The sequence below is a fragment of the Phymastichus coffea genome, unplaced genomic scaffold (assembly GCF_024137745.1).
Source record: "Phymastichus coffea isolate CEN01 unplaced genomic scaffold, Cenicafe_Pcof_1.1 PCOF00001, whole genome shotgun sequence".
Lineage (NCBI taxonomy): Eukaryota > Metazoa > Arthropoda > Insecta > Hymenoptera > Eulophidae > Phymastichus > Phymastichus coffea.
The window spans coordinates 5,355,296-5,370,613 of record NW_026706812.1 but is presented as its reverse complement, the minus strand read 5'-3'; the positions used below and the strand labels follow the sequence as shown (position 1 = coordinate 5,370,613).

The following is a 15,318-nucleotide window of genomic DNA, read 5'->3' as shown; positions in this document are numbered from 1 at the left end:
ATCATACGTTATACCGTACTCGAGAAATCGAGAAAATATACAAGATAAAAATATTGCAAATAAAGTTTTAACTGATAAATTTGGAATATAATTTACGCTAAGAATTCTTATATTTGTGAGCTGAAATTTGAATAATATAATTGATCTCGTAAGCAATTCAAACAGTCATCTTGCCCATGCATTAACTTACGGAGTTGGTTGCGGCTGCTGTTTAGCTTATGTGTATTATTTAAATTTCTTTATAAAAATCAATGTACTTTTAAAAACATATAACAGGGTAAATTTTTTATACTAGTGAGCAATTTTTTAAAATCTTAGGATTATACAAGTATTGATATTTCGTTTAAAGTTTGCGTAAAAAAAACAGTCTCATATTTCATATTTTGTTCAGAAAATCTAATACGAGTAAATTATTTGACCAACATATGTGAACAAAGCAAATTCCACTCTATTAAAAATTATTTTTTTTTATTTTGAATATTTTCAGGGCTGATTTGGGGATGGTTAGCACCAAACTAACAAATAAATCAATATCCAAACAAACAAAAATTAACCTGCATTTTATTGTTTGTCATGTCAGTTGCGTATATTAAATTATTTAAGAAAATTGTCAAAAATCCAGCTTTAGAACTTCTTAATAGTTACTAAGACATACATATCTGTTAGGAAATTAAAAAAAATATTATTAATAAACATCTTTAAGAAATGTAGTTTGATTAACAGGTTAAAACATTAGAAAAGTATCAAAAAGCAGCTTATGTGACTTTATTTCGCTACTAGTAAGTTGTGAGAACTGTAAATTAACGAGAAGACTTCACTCTATATTAAAACATAACGTTATAGTTTATTCTTCTTCAAGCTCAGTCAATATAGATAGTCGGTTAGGGCCTTTCATGAAAGTAGTCTTACCGCTATCCGCGTGTCGAAAATCAAAGTTATAGTTGTATTTCTGATGCTTACTATACACCTTATTCTAATTTATTGATTTCAAAGAAATTATATATACTTAAAAAACCAATTACTATCTGTAAATACTTTTTTTATTTTATTCGAAACTGTTGACTTCGCTAATCAATATCGTAATGTGTGACTTTTAGTATATCATATTACGTGCAAGTGTGTGATCTTATTGATAATGTGCATTATTTAACTCAGTAGTTCAGCGGTAAGGCATAAGCTTGATCACCTATCTATTTGAGACTAGCTGCCAAGGTTTGTTCGATTATAACTAAAGCCTTAACGAGTTCAAGGTCATCAAAGACATTGCTAGGAGAAGAGAAATAATGCTACCTTCCATCTAAAGTTAAATTAGATTGCCTCCTTTCCTCGGCTTTCTTTCAACTCAACTGAATTTCTGTTATTACCATTATTATTTTTTTTTTCTTTTTCTTATATTTTACTCACCGTTTCTTAGATGTTATAATGCTATCATTTAATGCTATAATATTTAGAACTTGTTTGAAGATAAAAATTAATATTTTAATATTCATAAATTCTATGCTTTATTTTTTTTATGGCAAATATTAGTTGACGTTGATTTGGTAATTCATTCCATAGATATCATTTATTTTGTTATTAAATTTAATAACTGTGTCAGTCTTTTAATAATATATAATACGTTTCGTACTTGTTTATGCAAAAGTATAGAATGGGTCTTATTTCAAATATATATTTCAAAAATACATGTTTATTACTGAAATATTACAATAAATAATGTATTCCTTTTCAGTTATCAAATAAAAGAAGGCGATTCAATTAACGTGGATATAACAAGTCCAGGAGCTACATTAGCATTAGGTTTGATGTATCTTCAAACTGGTAATCGCCCTGTTGCAGATTGGATGACAGCTCCAGATACGAATTATTTATTGGATTTTGTGCGACCTGATTTTCTTCTTCTTCGAATACTTGCAAAATCTTTAATTCTTTGGAATGAAATAGAACCTTCTAAAACTTGGGTATCGAGTCATGTCCCGGATATTGTAGCAAAATATAAATTGCAGAAGCCATCATCAAACCAAGAAGAGCAAATCGATTGGGAAACTATCAAGTAAATATTGTTAATCAAAGTAGCTTTATGTTATATTAATTTAATTATAAAAATTTGTTAATCCTTAATCTGAGAAAAAAGTACGTAAGTGCTATAATAGGGTGGAAAATAATTAACAATTCTTGAATAATCAACCATATTGTTACTTTCGATCATATTAAATTTTGTAAAATTCTAGCCAAAGAAATACGAGAGAGAATTCCAATGCTTTAAATAAAATAAAACTACTCTATTATTTATTACGAAGTTTCGCTGGTTTGTCTTCCAGCCTCGTCAGGTCGTTTATTTAAAGAATAATCAATTCCTTATACAAATTACAACAGTAATCAATTATAGGTATCGAACCGTTCGCGATTCGGTAGTGATCGGGGCGCGTGAGCTAACTAATTAGAGAGTGAGGGGGCGCGCGCGGTATTTATAAGTAGTATCGTCTGAGCCAGTGTCAAGTACACATTGTTAGTTTTGAGTGCCGATCTTTTATTCTCATAAAAGAAACAAACCGAGAGTGAGGTACTGAGTGACAACCTCCTCGACAAGTAGCAGCAACTACAACAGCAACAGAAATGACAACAGCCGGCATAAGGTAGCTGTATCGGCAGCGGTGTCAGTGGCAGCAGCTTCTAAAAAATGAGACGACGACAGCAGCATTGCCGCTAAGAGCGTCCAAGAGCACTAGTTTCGATCGACTTTAACGGTTACGGCTGATCATCGTAACCTCAACAAAAGGTAGGTGCATCTACTTAATTTGCATCACTATTTTTGAGTAGCATAACGCAATACGAATGGGGGTCAATAAGTCTTTACAAAATCCAAGAGATAGCGCTCGTCTCGCTTAAATTATGATGTTTTTGGTAAGCAATATCACTAACTAGATATCGTACAAAGTTTCAGCTCGATTCATTAAGTCGTTTTTTTGTGAGCGTTGGTTGAACAAAAAGTTATTGGTTTATTTGAAAAATGGAAAAAACAGAGTTTCGAGCGATGATAAAACATTATCATTTGAAAGGCCTTACACCAAAAGAAATTACAGTTGAGTTGAATGCCGTTCATGGCAAGTCTGCCCCTGTGTTTAAGACTGTTTATAACTGGGTAAATGAATTTAAACGCGGCTGTAAAACAACAAAAGATGAACATCGTTCAGAACGCCCCGTAGAAGTGAGTACGCCCGAAATGGTCAATAAAATCCACGATATGGTGTTGAGTGCTAGAAGATTAAAATTGCGGGAATTAGTTGAGGCCACAGGGGTATTAAAGGGTACAATCATTTCAATTTTGCATGAAAAATTGGGGATGAAAAAAATATCAGCAAGATGGATGCCGCGTTTGCTCACTGTTGAAAACAAATGAACCCGCGTTGTCACCTCTGAGGCTCATTTGGTACGCATACGTCGTAATCCGGAAGACTTTTGGCTTCGACTCGTAACTGTAGACGAAACATGGGTACACCACTACACTCCTGAAACCAAAGAACAGTCCAAATAATGGATTACCGCAGGAGAACCAGCCCCAAAAAAAAGGAAAAGACAGTAAAGTCAGCTGGCAAGATTATGGCCCCGGTTTTCTGGGATGCGTATGTAATCATCTACATCGACTACTTGGAAAAGGGCCAGACGATCACTGGATAATATTATACGTCATTATTAGGTTAGCTGAAAGAAAAAATCAGAGAAAAACGTCCTCACTTGAACAAAAAAAATGCCTTTTTCTTCAAGACAATACTCGAGTTCACACGTGTGCAATTTCGATGCCAAAAATTAACGATTTAAAGTTCGCATTAATTGACCATTCACCATATTCGCCTGATTTGGCTCCCAGTGACTTTTTCTTTTTCCTAATCTCAAAAAATGGCTTGCCGGACGACGATTCACGTCGAATGAGGAAGTCATCGCCGAAACAAATGCCTATTTTGAGGGTTTTCAGAAATCAAATTTTTTTTATGGCTTAAAAAAACTGGAAGGCCATTTAATAAAATGTATCGACCTTCAAGGAGATTATGTTGAAAAATAAAAAAAAATTAGGTACGCAAAACTTTTTTTCCTTCTTTTTGTAAAGACTTATTGACTTCCCCTCGTAGTAGGGTTAACACCGATTTGCTGGGTAAATAACAGAAGCGTACATTAGTTTGCGCTGATTTAGTTTTGTTTTCTTTTTCTCTCTTTCCCCGATATTGCTTGTAAACCTATTCGCGCACGAAAGACTTCTTGCTCGTTTTCAGTGTATCAAGTGCTAATTATATTAAAAGGATTATCGTTTTAACTCGCCGTTATGTATACTATGTTTACCTTCACTTTTATTAAACTTGTTTTCCGAAAATATTTGAACGATTTAGTTTAGGGGATTGTAGCAGATAAACATTAGCATCTACACATGATGCGGAAGACAAGCATCGCAAGTCAGATGACTTAAGGTGAGTTCAACTGGGAAAGATACGTGAGGCTGGACATTCTATCAATCATAAAGGTGAGATCATATATACTCTATACGTGCTTAACAGAGTGGCGGTTAGCTCTGCATCTAGAGATGTTATACCAATATTTTCCACGTTTATACGACTTATTCCCCCGTCACAAAATATAATATAAAAAAAAGTTTTTTTACACATGAAATGGTAACCAAATACATAACTAAAAAACAAAAAACATACCAACGTTTACTGAATAATTTTCACAATATAAAAAATAACATTAAAGCTTGCTCGAAAACAACTATAGTAAAAAAAATACAGTTAATTGATAACAATTATCCTTTTGATTTTATTAATTCAGAGATTTCACAACGTATTCGTAAACTAAAATTTGACAATTTAAATTCATATGATGTCTCAAATAATAGTTTTTGGATTGCTGTGTATTATATTATGATTACTAATTTGGCTAGATTTTTCATTTTACATAACATTATTTACAAATAATTTTTGACGTATAGCAACTGTTAATTTTTTATATTGTGAAAATTATTCAGATTGCGTTGGTATGTATTTTTTCTTTTTTAGTTATATATAGTTGTATATCAGTTCATGTGTAAAAAATTGTTTTTGCATTATGTTTGTATAACGAATTGATAATTCTTGAAATGAAAGACCTGATGAGGCTGAAAAATAAATCAGCAAATGTTATAAATAATGGAGTAGTTTTATTTAATTTGGAGCATTGCGATTCACTCTCGTATTTCTTTGGTTAAAATTTTACAAAAATTAATAATTCTCACTAGCAGATTTACTACAAGCCTCATCGCTCCCCAGATTTGCTTAACTATTATTTGTGTCCTTGCTCCGACAAGATAATCCTTGGCCATATGGTGAGTCTGCTGGTTGATCCGTTTGTTTTCGCATAAGCATCAATTAAAAGACGCGTTAGTAGGATTAGAATGGAATGACTACTCAAATCAAAATGCTAAATTTGTTAACACAACAGTTATATTTACAGAAATCGTTTCTTATTGTAGGTTTAAAGACACAAATCTTAGCTGAGAAACTTTTACGGGCATAATTGGAGTAGAGAAATTCATTTCGCAACGATAAATATAAGTAAGGAATTTACATCCGCAAGGGTTTGGTCGATTAGATACAATCAAACAGCTGCCGATCATACCAATTATTCGAGATGTTATCTAAGAGTGCACGTAGGCGTTGTTGATATTTTGCGGACCTCGATATTATCTTCGATAATCATAATATTTTAAAAATTTATAAATTAACCTATTCACCCAGTGTTTGTCATATTAAAGTAATTTCAAAGTAAACTTTGTTAGGCAAAATAACTTTTACCATGTTTTATTTGAAGGGCCGGATCGAATAACCGGATCAGCGTTCGGGCCAAGCCAAATAACCCCTGAAACTATGCAATCGGTGCTTAGCACGGAACAAACTTTCTTTATTGAAAAAACATCCATAAATCATGTATTCATCTATAACTGTCAGCGAGAAAGTTGTTTATAATGGTTCAAAGTACGTGTCTATCAATTTTCGGATATCTACATTTAATATTTTCGGAGATTTGCGAGAAAACGTGTAAGGTTATAGTACGGGCCCTGCTTACGCACATCGCGGCAAAGCTTCGTAGTATTTTCTTTGAAGAAGACATTATTAAGACGATATAAATTATATAAATAGTTATTTATACGCATACTTATATATTCTGTAAATAATAAACAATTTATAACAAGGTCTAGACTTCTGTGTAAGAAGTCGTGAGTTCGAGCTCCGGATATGTGAAAGTTTTTAGAAATAAAATTGTCATGTCTTTTACCATGATTTCGGTGTTTCAAATTCTAACTTAAACTGTACGTCCTATTATGATGCGTGTAAAACTTTATCCTGCTACATCATTTTAAATAATGGTCGGATGTATATTCATAACTATAGGGAACGAACTAATATATACAATACAAAAACAATAACAAATTGCAATAACTTTTATAATTATCTAAGAAATATTATCGCCTCATATTTTGTATATGGAAGGTGAACAAACTTGAATCAACTTTTATAAACACATCGTGATTTTTTTCTCGGGCTAGATATATATAAAGTGATCATGCGTCGGCTCATGTTAAAATGAAGTCGACTTATTTAAATAAAACGATGGCATTGAAACAGAGTTTTCAATTGTTAATTCTTGTTCTTCTCACTGTTCAACGGAAACCTATTGTAATTTTTTAACATTACAGATGTTTATAATCGCCATGTTCGTCAACATATATGTCGAAATAAAGTATGAGTAAAAGGGATAAGTATTCCTTATGTGTATTTATTATACAGGGTGTCCCATTTTAAAGGAACCACCCCGAAATTTTCAACGGTTGGCGTTGTACAAAAAAATTGTTCAGACAATAGTTCTTTGTGACAATGGGGGCAACCTTTCTGTGAAATCCGATTTGACCTTGAGATTTATTTTCAAGGTCAAAGTGATTTTTTGAATAGGAACCAATATTTTTGATCCTGGAAAAGAGCGGAAAATTCTACGTTCAGAGAACGTATTATGTGTAGGGTGCGGTGAACCCCCCCCCTCTCGCCTAAGATCATGTAGGGGTCAAATTTATCATTTTCTTCATCTATGCACAGGGATGATCGGGCAAGGGTAAGGTTAATTGTAATAACCCAATAACTCCAATACCTAATAACTCAATAACCCCAATAACCCCAATAACCCAATAACCAAGAGATATTTTGAATAAGGACCCCCATTTTTTATCCCGGATTCGAAGAGAGCGGGAAATTCTACGTTTAGATAAAGTATTATGTTGAGGGAGCGGTCCACCTCTCCCATCCCACCGGGGGAAGGGTGAGGTTAATAAGGTATTGATTACCCAGCCAGTGAAGGCAAGGTATTGATTACCCAGCCAATGAAGGTAAGGTATCGATTACCCAGCCAACGAAGGCAAGGTATTGATTACCCAGCCGGGTGCTGCGGGTAATACCTTGCCGCAGCACGATATCGGCCTTGACATGCCCCGCGAGACAACAGAATATCAATAATTTAGTTTCTAGAATAATCCGGCATATTCCCTCCTTTTAAGTCGACTAAGAAAATTACACTTGAACTATCCTGAGAAGGACTGTTCGTGAATCACTATTGTTATAAACAATACTAAAAAACTATAATTAAACAATTTAGTTGAAACTTTGTTGGCTTGTCCGGAATCACACCAGAAAAAAGAATGGAAATAACATGTTATCCCACAAAATGGAAAATGACATTTCTTATGAAGGCTTTGAATACATGAAGTCGACTTTGAAAATCAACCTGAAGTTTAAGCTCAAGGTCACTATTGTTTGATCCTACAATTTTTTTGGAATATTGGGGTTATTGAATTATTAGGGTTATCGGGTTATTGGATTATCGGGTTATTTGGGTTATCAAGTTATTGGGTTATTACAATTAACCTTACTCTTGCCCGATCATCTCTGTGCATAGATGACGAAAATCATAAATTTGACCCCTACATGACCTTAGGCGAGGGGGGGGGGGTTAACCGCACCCCACACATAATACGTTATCTAAACATAGAATTTTCCGCTCTTTCCGAATCCAGGATCTAAAATATAGGTTCCTATTCAAAATGACTTTGACCTTCAAATGACCTTGAAAATGTATCTCAAGGTCAAATCGGATTTCACAGAAAGGTTGCCCCCATTGTCCCAAACAACTGTTGTCTGAACAATTTTTTTGTACAACGCCAACCGTCGAAAATTTCGGGGTGGTTCCTTTAAAATGGGACACCCTGTATTTGACCAACGGCACAGAGACATATGATCTTACAATATTCGTAAATCTATATACACTAAAACTATACGCTTGATTTCGGAAACTTTCTACCCGATAACTGCTGAGTTATAATTACGCAATGCAGCGCTCACCAAAATTTCAAAGAGTGCATCGTACTGCTAAGCATAGCATTCTATGCAGAGCATTGTATTGCTGAGCCTAACATAAATTTATTTCACTCCATAAATTTATGTTATATGCACATCACACAATTCGTATTTCTTTTCTAAATTTATCAAATTTGTTTCGTTCGAGAGGTTTTGTTAATATGTCTGCATTATTGTTTTCAGAATCGAATTTTCCAATATTAATGATTTGCTGTTCATAGCATTCATTTAGAAAACAATAGTGTATTTCTGTATAGTTTGAATTTTTAGTCAAGTTTCCGGATTTGGCTATATCAATAGCACCACAGTTGTCTTCAAAAATATTTATCGGTTTTTCTATATTCACTCTGAAATCTTTCAATAAATGTTTAATACGTTGGCTTCACTGACTAATTCTGATAAAGCTACAATTTCCGCAGCTGTTAACGATTTAGTAACGCTACTTTGTTTTCTAGATTTCCAATATACAACATTTCCAAATATTCTAATTACATATCCAGTCGTTGATTTTCTGTCGTTCCTATCTCCAGTCCAGTCAAGATTAACAAAACAATCCATTACTTCTGCAGTTAAGTTTAAACCACCCTTTCCGAACCACATGCAGGCTAACCCAACCCACCTAACCCTGTGAAAAGCAACTTTAGTCGTTTGTTATTTCTTGAAATAATTGAATTTTACACCATAAACGAGTTATCTCAGCTGTATAAAATACCTCTTATCCATCTACCCCTAACCTATCTAACCCCCACCCTTTTAAACCACCCTTACCGAACCACATGCGGGCTAACCTTATATAAATAGCAAAAATAAATGTATTTCTTGAATAACATTCATGTTGCATAACAATATATCCCAAGTATTACAAATTTTATGTAATAATTATTATTTTCTTTTCATTATAAATACAAAAAAGATAAAAATAATTAATAACGGCTCACAAATATAAGATTTGAGACTAAAATAAATTATAAATAATTATTAACTATTTTGTTTTTTCGAAATTAATAATAACAGTTATAGTATCAGTTTTTTAAAAAATATTATGTGCATTGTATTACATATAGCTGTGTATAAAAGATTAATAATATTAGTTATTATTTTTTAAACGTAAAGTTAATTCGTAATAAAGAAAAATAACAAGTAATAACAGTTAAAAATTATTAATTTAAAAAGTGGAAGTTTAATATAGTTATTATTTCTTTTTTAATCATTTACAATTTGTCAATGAGAAAAGAAATTATAACAAATAATTGATTATATTAATAGTTATAAATAGTTATTATAGTATCAATTCCTATACTTGTTACGTCCTGAGACGTAAAATTAAATCATTTTGAGATCAACGGCAATCATGCGAATTGAAAGTAGCAAAATAAGCACAAAATGTATTTCACCTACTTTTTTTTATTTTACGAAACGCAAAAATTAATAAATCAAATTCAGCAGAAAACTCTATTGAGAAATTGAAACATCAACTTGATTACTCGACAACTAAATGTAAGTCAGTTAGCCAATATATTATAACGGGGATTTAGCCCGGTTAGCCCCGTAAATATAAAAAAAAGGAAGTAACTAAAGTTAAATGAGGAATGTCCGAGCGAAGTCTGAAGCCTCCTGGACTGTCCGTCTTCTCAGGTCCGGTGTTCGTCACGCCGGTGACAGGACAGCCGGATCCGCGCAGATTCGTAGTGTTGGCTGAAGAACGCAAAAGCCGAAGATTCGAAAGCGGGTGTAGGCGCGAAAGGGCGGAGCGTTTGAATAAGGCGTCGGGGTACGATTAAATAAAAGAGACTAACGGTAAACAGTATTTTTAATCAGTAGAAGTTAACAAAAGCGGTCGGAAGGAGGGAGAGAGTACGCTGAAAGAACGGATAGAGAGAGAGTAAACCAACTAGCAGGTACTTACAATGACGGTGCTCGTCCTCTAGATACGCAAACGAGTCGCACGGTTTGCGTCAACGCACACGCACAAATTATCGGGCACCACGTGCACTCCGCGACTCGTTTCCTCCTGACGAACTCCCGCTCTAACAGCTACAGCACGCGAGCGTAGATCCTCTACAGGGCCGGGCGACGTCGCAACTCTTCTCCGGATAAAGGCCACAACTCCGAGATCGAAGAAAAGGGAAGCACCAGGTCACCACGAAGATGCGAGCAGGGGAAGTCGTTGAGACGAAGGAATCTACCTGCCCGCTGACAAATCTGCACGATAACAACTCTCTAGCGAGTTGCCTGCTCGGCTCTCGATTTCTTTCTGCTCTGCCTCTCGTCGATTAGTGCCCGCGGTCACTCGCTAAAGCGCGACTATGTCTCTCTCTCTCTCTCTCTCCGCGCCTCGCGGTCGCGCGCGGAAGTATCCCTGCGTACTCGTGTCTCTCTCACTCTCTTACCTTATATTCGAGCCGAAGGGTAATTACATATATAAATATTAATGATAAATGAATATAAACATAATAAATTCATAAATATATAGGATAAGTTCGGAGAAATATGTTATATTTACATATCATTACTAGGGAGAGAGAGATATAACGGGTTGGCAATCTCACTCGTTATAATATAAAACAGCGTCTCAATTTTTTAGCCAGTTGATTCGCGACTCGCGACAATTCTACTGTACCAGTTGACTCTGCCACTCATTGAGTGAAATCCAATTATTAAATAAAGTGTTATTAAATATTAAAAAAAAAAAAAAAAAAAAAAATTAAATTTTAATGAACAATAAAGATTCTTCTAGTTCTGACAACGCGAAAAGACTTACGCGACTGCAAGTAAAAACTAAACCAGAATTAAAAAGCGGTATAATTAAACCAAGCACATCTATTACAAATCCTTTTAAAAAATCAAATAAACTCGCGCGTTCTCCTCCTAGAACAAATAGCGAGAACAATAAAATAAAAATTTCAGAAAATCTAGAGAAGTTAAATAAACAAATAACACAAGAAAAATTAATTGATATATTAGACACCGATATTCCAGAAGAAAACTCACAACAAAAATTAACATTAAATTTTGAATATCCGAATTCACCGTCGAATTTAGACTTCACTTTCGATCAAAATTACGACTCTTCATTTAATAATAACGAATACACGGACATCGGTGGTATTTTAAACGAACAAAGTATTTGTAGTGAGTCAAAAAACTTAATAAACAAAAACGAAAATTTCGGACAATTAGTGTCTTATAATTCAAACATCCAATTACAGAAAACTGAACAAATCGAAAATATTAATACGAAAGCAAACGTCAGCGAAATGTCGCAACCGCTGAGATTACCACTCAAGTATGTCGCGGATTTAGTCCCACAGTTCGACGGCAAAAACATAACACTCAGCGAATATATCGACAAATTAAAAACTGCAAAGTCAATATTTTCTGAAATAGATGAATCAAATTTAATACCAATTTTAAAATGCAAGCTAAGTGGAGAAATTTATAAAGCATTAGCTAATATAAAAATCAATAAAATAGACGATTATATTAAAGCTATAAAACAATTATTTCCTTCTTTAGATAATATTCATAGTTTATACGGGAAACTTACGGATATTATTCAAAAACCAAACGAATCAGTTCTTACATATGCAAATCGGTTGAAAGATCTAGTTGTACAGATCAAAGAATTAAAAAAACTACAAGTAGATACTGATGAAACCTTTAAGGCATTTGAAAAAACAATAAATGAAGACGCATTAATAAATTTTAAAAATGGCTTACAACAAAATATTCGAATCGAATTAAAAGATTATAACAATTTAAGCACTGCTGTACAAGAAGCCATACAAATCGAAACAAAATTCAAAAAACATAAAATATTAATGGGTGGAATTACCGACATTACCCAAAACACACCTGATTCAACTACCGTTTTGGCAAATGTTAATAATATTTACAATTGTCAAATTTGTGAAAGCTACAATCATGAAGCTTTATTTTGTCACAACGGGTCATGCGTATATTGCAAATCTAACGACCACCTATCAAACAATTGTAAAGTGGCAAAATCAAAAATCGAACTCATATGCAAATTTTGCAATGCTAAAGGACACTCAATAGACGGTTGCAAATTTAACAAAATAAAAGGAAACCATTGCCAATACTGTCAAGTGATGGGACATTCTGTCATACAATGCCCATTCATTACAGAATACGAAGTATGTTGGAAATGTAAAGAAAGTGGACACAGCCCATACACCTGTTTAAAACTTCTTAAAACACCAGATCCTTGTGCGGCTTGTGACAGTACAGGACACACAGTATTGAATTGTCCAAATGTAACATGTAAACGTTGTAATAAAATCGGCCATTCGGTAAAATTTTGTCCAAACTCAGACGAAATGAGAAATTACAGAATCGCAGCGTGTGCAATTTGCAACGAAGAAAGTCATGAAACAAACGACTGCAAATTGGTAAAAATTTTGAACACCTACACTAAAAACAATAGAAGCAATGATAACAGAGATAATACAAACTCAAATTTTAATAACAATACACGTAGAAATGGAAACAACGATTACAACAGTAGACCTACACGATATAATAATTTTGGAAGAAACAACGATACAAAATGCGACTATTGTCACATGCGAAATCACACAATCGAAAATTGCTTAAAAATAAAAGCACTTGAGAAAAATGCAAAAAAAAGCATTGTATGTTCTTATTGCAAAGAAACACGTCATAAAATCGAAGCATGTCCAATTATAAAATCACTAAAGAGCAGTCAAGAAAAATTCTGCTCAATTTGCAAACGAACGGACCATACAGACTCACAATGCTTTAGACAAAATAATCAGGGAAACGAATAGATTCTTCCGAAATCAAGTGCACGGAAGAACAACATAGTGAGTCACTTACTACAGAAGCAAAAAGCAATATAATGACAACACTAAACGTTGAAACTGCTGACACAAACGAACTTGACATAATTAACTCAGCAAATCAAAATAACGTGAAAATAACAACAGAAGAAAAATTATGTTTCGAATGTAAAGAAAACGTAGAATTCAAAAATACATTCAAAACTAAAGTATCAATGTATCTTTTAAAATTAGAAAATTTATTACAATATATACAAATACCAAATCCATTTTCAAGCATTAATTTCAACTTACTGGTTGATAGTGGAGCTCAAATAAACATTATAAAAAGTAACCAAATACCAGCAAACGCCATACTAGATTCCGAGAAAATTGCACTATCAGGAATTACTGACAAAACAATAGAAACATTAGGACTAGTAAAAATAATCATCAATGGATTATTAGTCGATTTCCACGTTGCTCCAAAAGAATTTTCAATTCCTTACGATGGAATACTAGGAATACCTATTCTGAAAGAACACAAATTAAGACTAGACGAAGGTTACTTGGAAATAAATAATCGGAAAATACAACTCATATCAGTCCCTTTAAATACAAACAATTCAATTGCTATTAACGAAAAAAAAGAAAGGACAGCAACAAGAATAACAGAAGAACAAAAAATTTTTCTAAGCAAAACTCTACAAAACATTAATAAAGAAAATAAAAAAGAATGTGAAAAAGAAAAAGACAAAAATTATACAGTACCTGAAAATAATTATAATTTACAACAAAATGATACAAAAATAATATACCCCACAATCACCGAACAAATGAAACTGCAACAGCAAATAAATTAAACAATGAAATAATTTCATCAGACAATACGAAACAGGATATAGAAACTTGTAAAGAGTCAACCAAAACATTCTTCCCTTCAAAAGGACTTACAAATTTAAAATTAGAATTAGAAAAAAATCCTTTACAAGTAAAACTTTTGATTAACCATATAAATATGACAATGAATAATGACAATATATCCAACACAAATGACGAATTTATCGAAAATTATAACTATAAACAATTTATGTCTGTCATAAAAGAAAATACTGAAATAGAATTCCCTCCTGAAAACAACATACTAGAAGAAACTCAAACATACCAATATATTTCTTTCGATTTAGACAATTTTCCAGACATTATCGACCTAACGGAAAATACAGATTTCAATGTCAATGAAAATGAAATTTTTCATGCAGGCAGTATAAACTTCCTAGGAGAAGAACAAGAAGAATCAGAAAATAATCAATTAAACCACAAAGAAAAAGTCTTCGAAAAAATAAATTTAACTGACCTACAAGGAAATGATTATAAAAAAATGAAAAAATTGATTGAAAAAATTGAAGACGTATTTTGGGTTGAAGGCGATAAATTAGGTACCTGCAACATAGAACAACACGAAATAAATTTAATTGACGATAAACCAGTCTATGTGAAACAATTCCCCTTACCACATAAATTACGAGACATCGCAATAGAAGAAGTGAAAAAACTAATATCTCAAAAACTAATCCAAAATTCAAAAAGTGCTTTTAATGCACCAACATGGATAGTTAAGAAGAAAAGCTTGGCAGATGGAAAAACCAGATGGCAATTAGTTATCGACTACAGAAAATTAAATGAAAAAACTGTTCCCGATCCATATTTAATTCCAAACATAACCGAAATGTTCGACCAACTAGGGAAAGCAAAATATTATCACGTCGTTGACCTAAAATCAGGCTTTCATCAAGTAAAAATGCATCCAAAAGATATTTTTAAAACAGCATTCAGTATACATCCTTTAGGACGATTTGAATTCCTTGTTTTACCATTTGGCCTAATAAATTCACCTAGAACATTTCAAAGAATACTAAACACAGTTCTAGGCGACCTAATTGCCAATACATGTTTTGTCTTTATTGACGATATAATTGTTTTCCGAGAAACAGTAGACGAAATCAACGAAAGATTTTATACAGTAGCCCAAAATCTAAGAGAAGCTGGTCTAAAACTCGAACCTCAAAAATGTGACTGGTTAAAAACAGAAG

General features: G+C 33.1%; 1 protein-coding gene across 4 annotated transcripts in view; it reads left to right on the top strand.

Moving 5' to 3' along the window:
- LOC131675389 (anaphase-promoting complex subunit 1) overlaps positions 1-15,318 on the top strand; it is an 896,320-nt gene that overhangs the window by 628,822 nt on the left and 252,180 nt on the right. For all 4 annotated transcript variants that reach the window (XM_058954365.1, XM_058954368.1, XM_058954359.1 and 1 more), the window contains one exon: positions 1,730-2,050. In XM_058954365.1, coding sequence (XP_058810348.1) covers positions 1,730-2,050 — 321 coding nt within the window. The remainder of the gene's footprint in view (positions 1-1,729; positions 2,051-15,318) is intronic.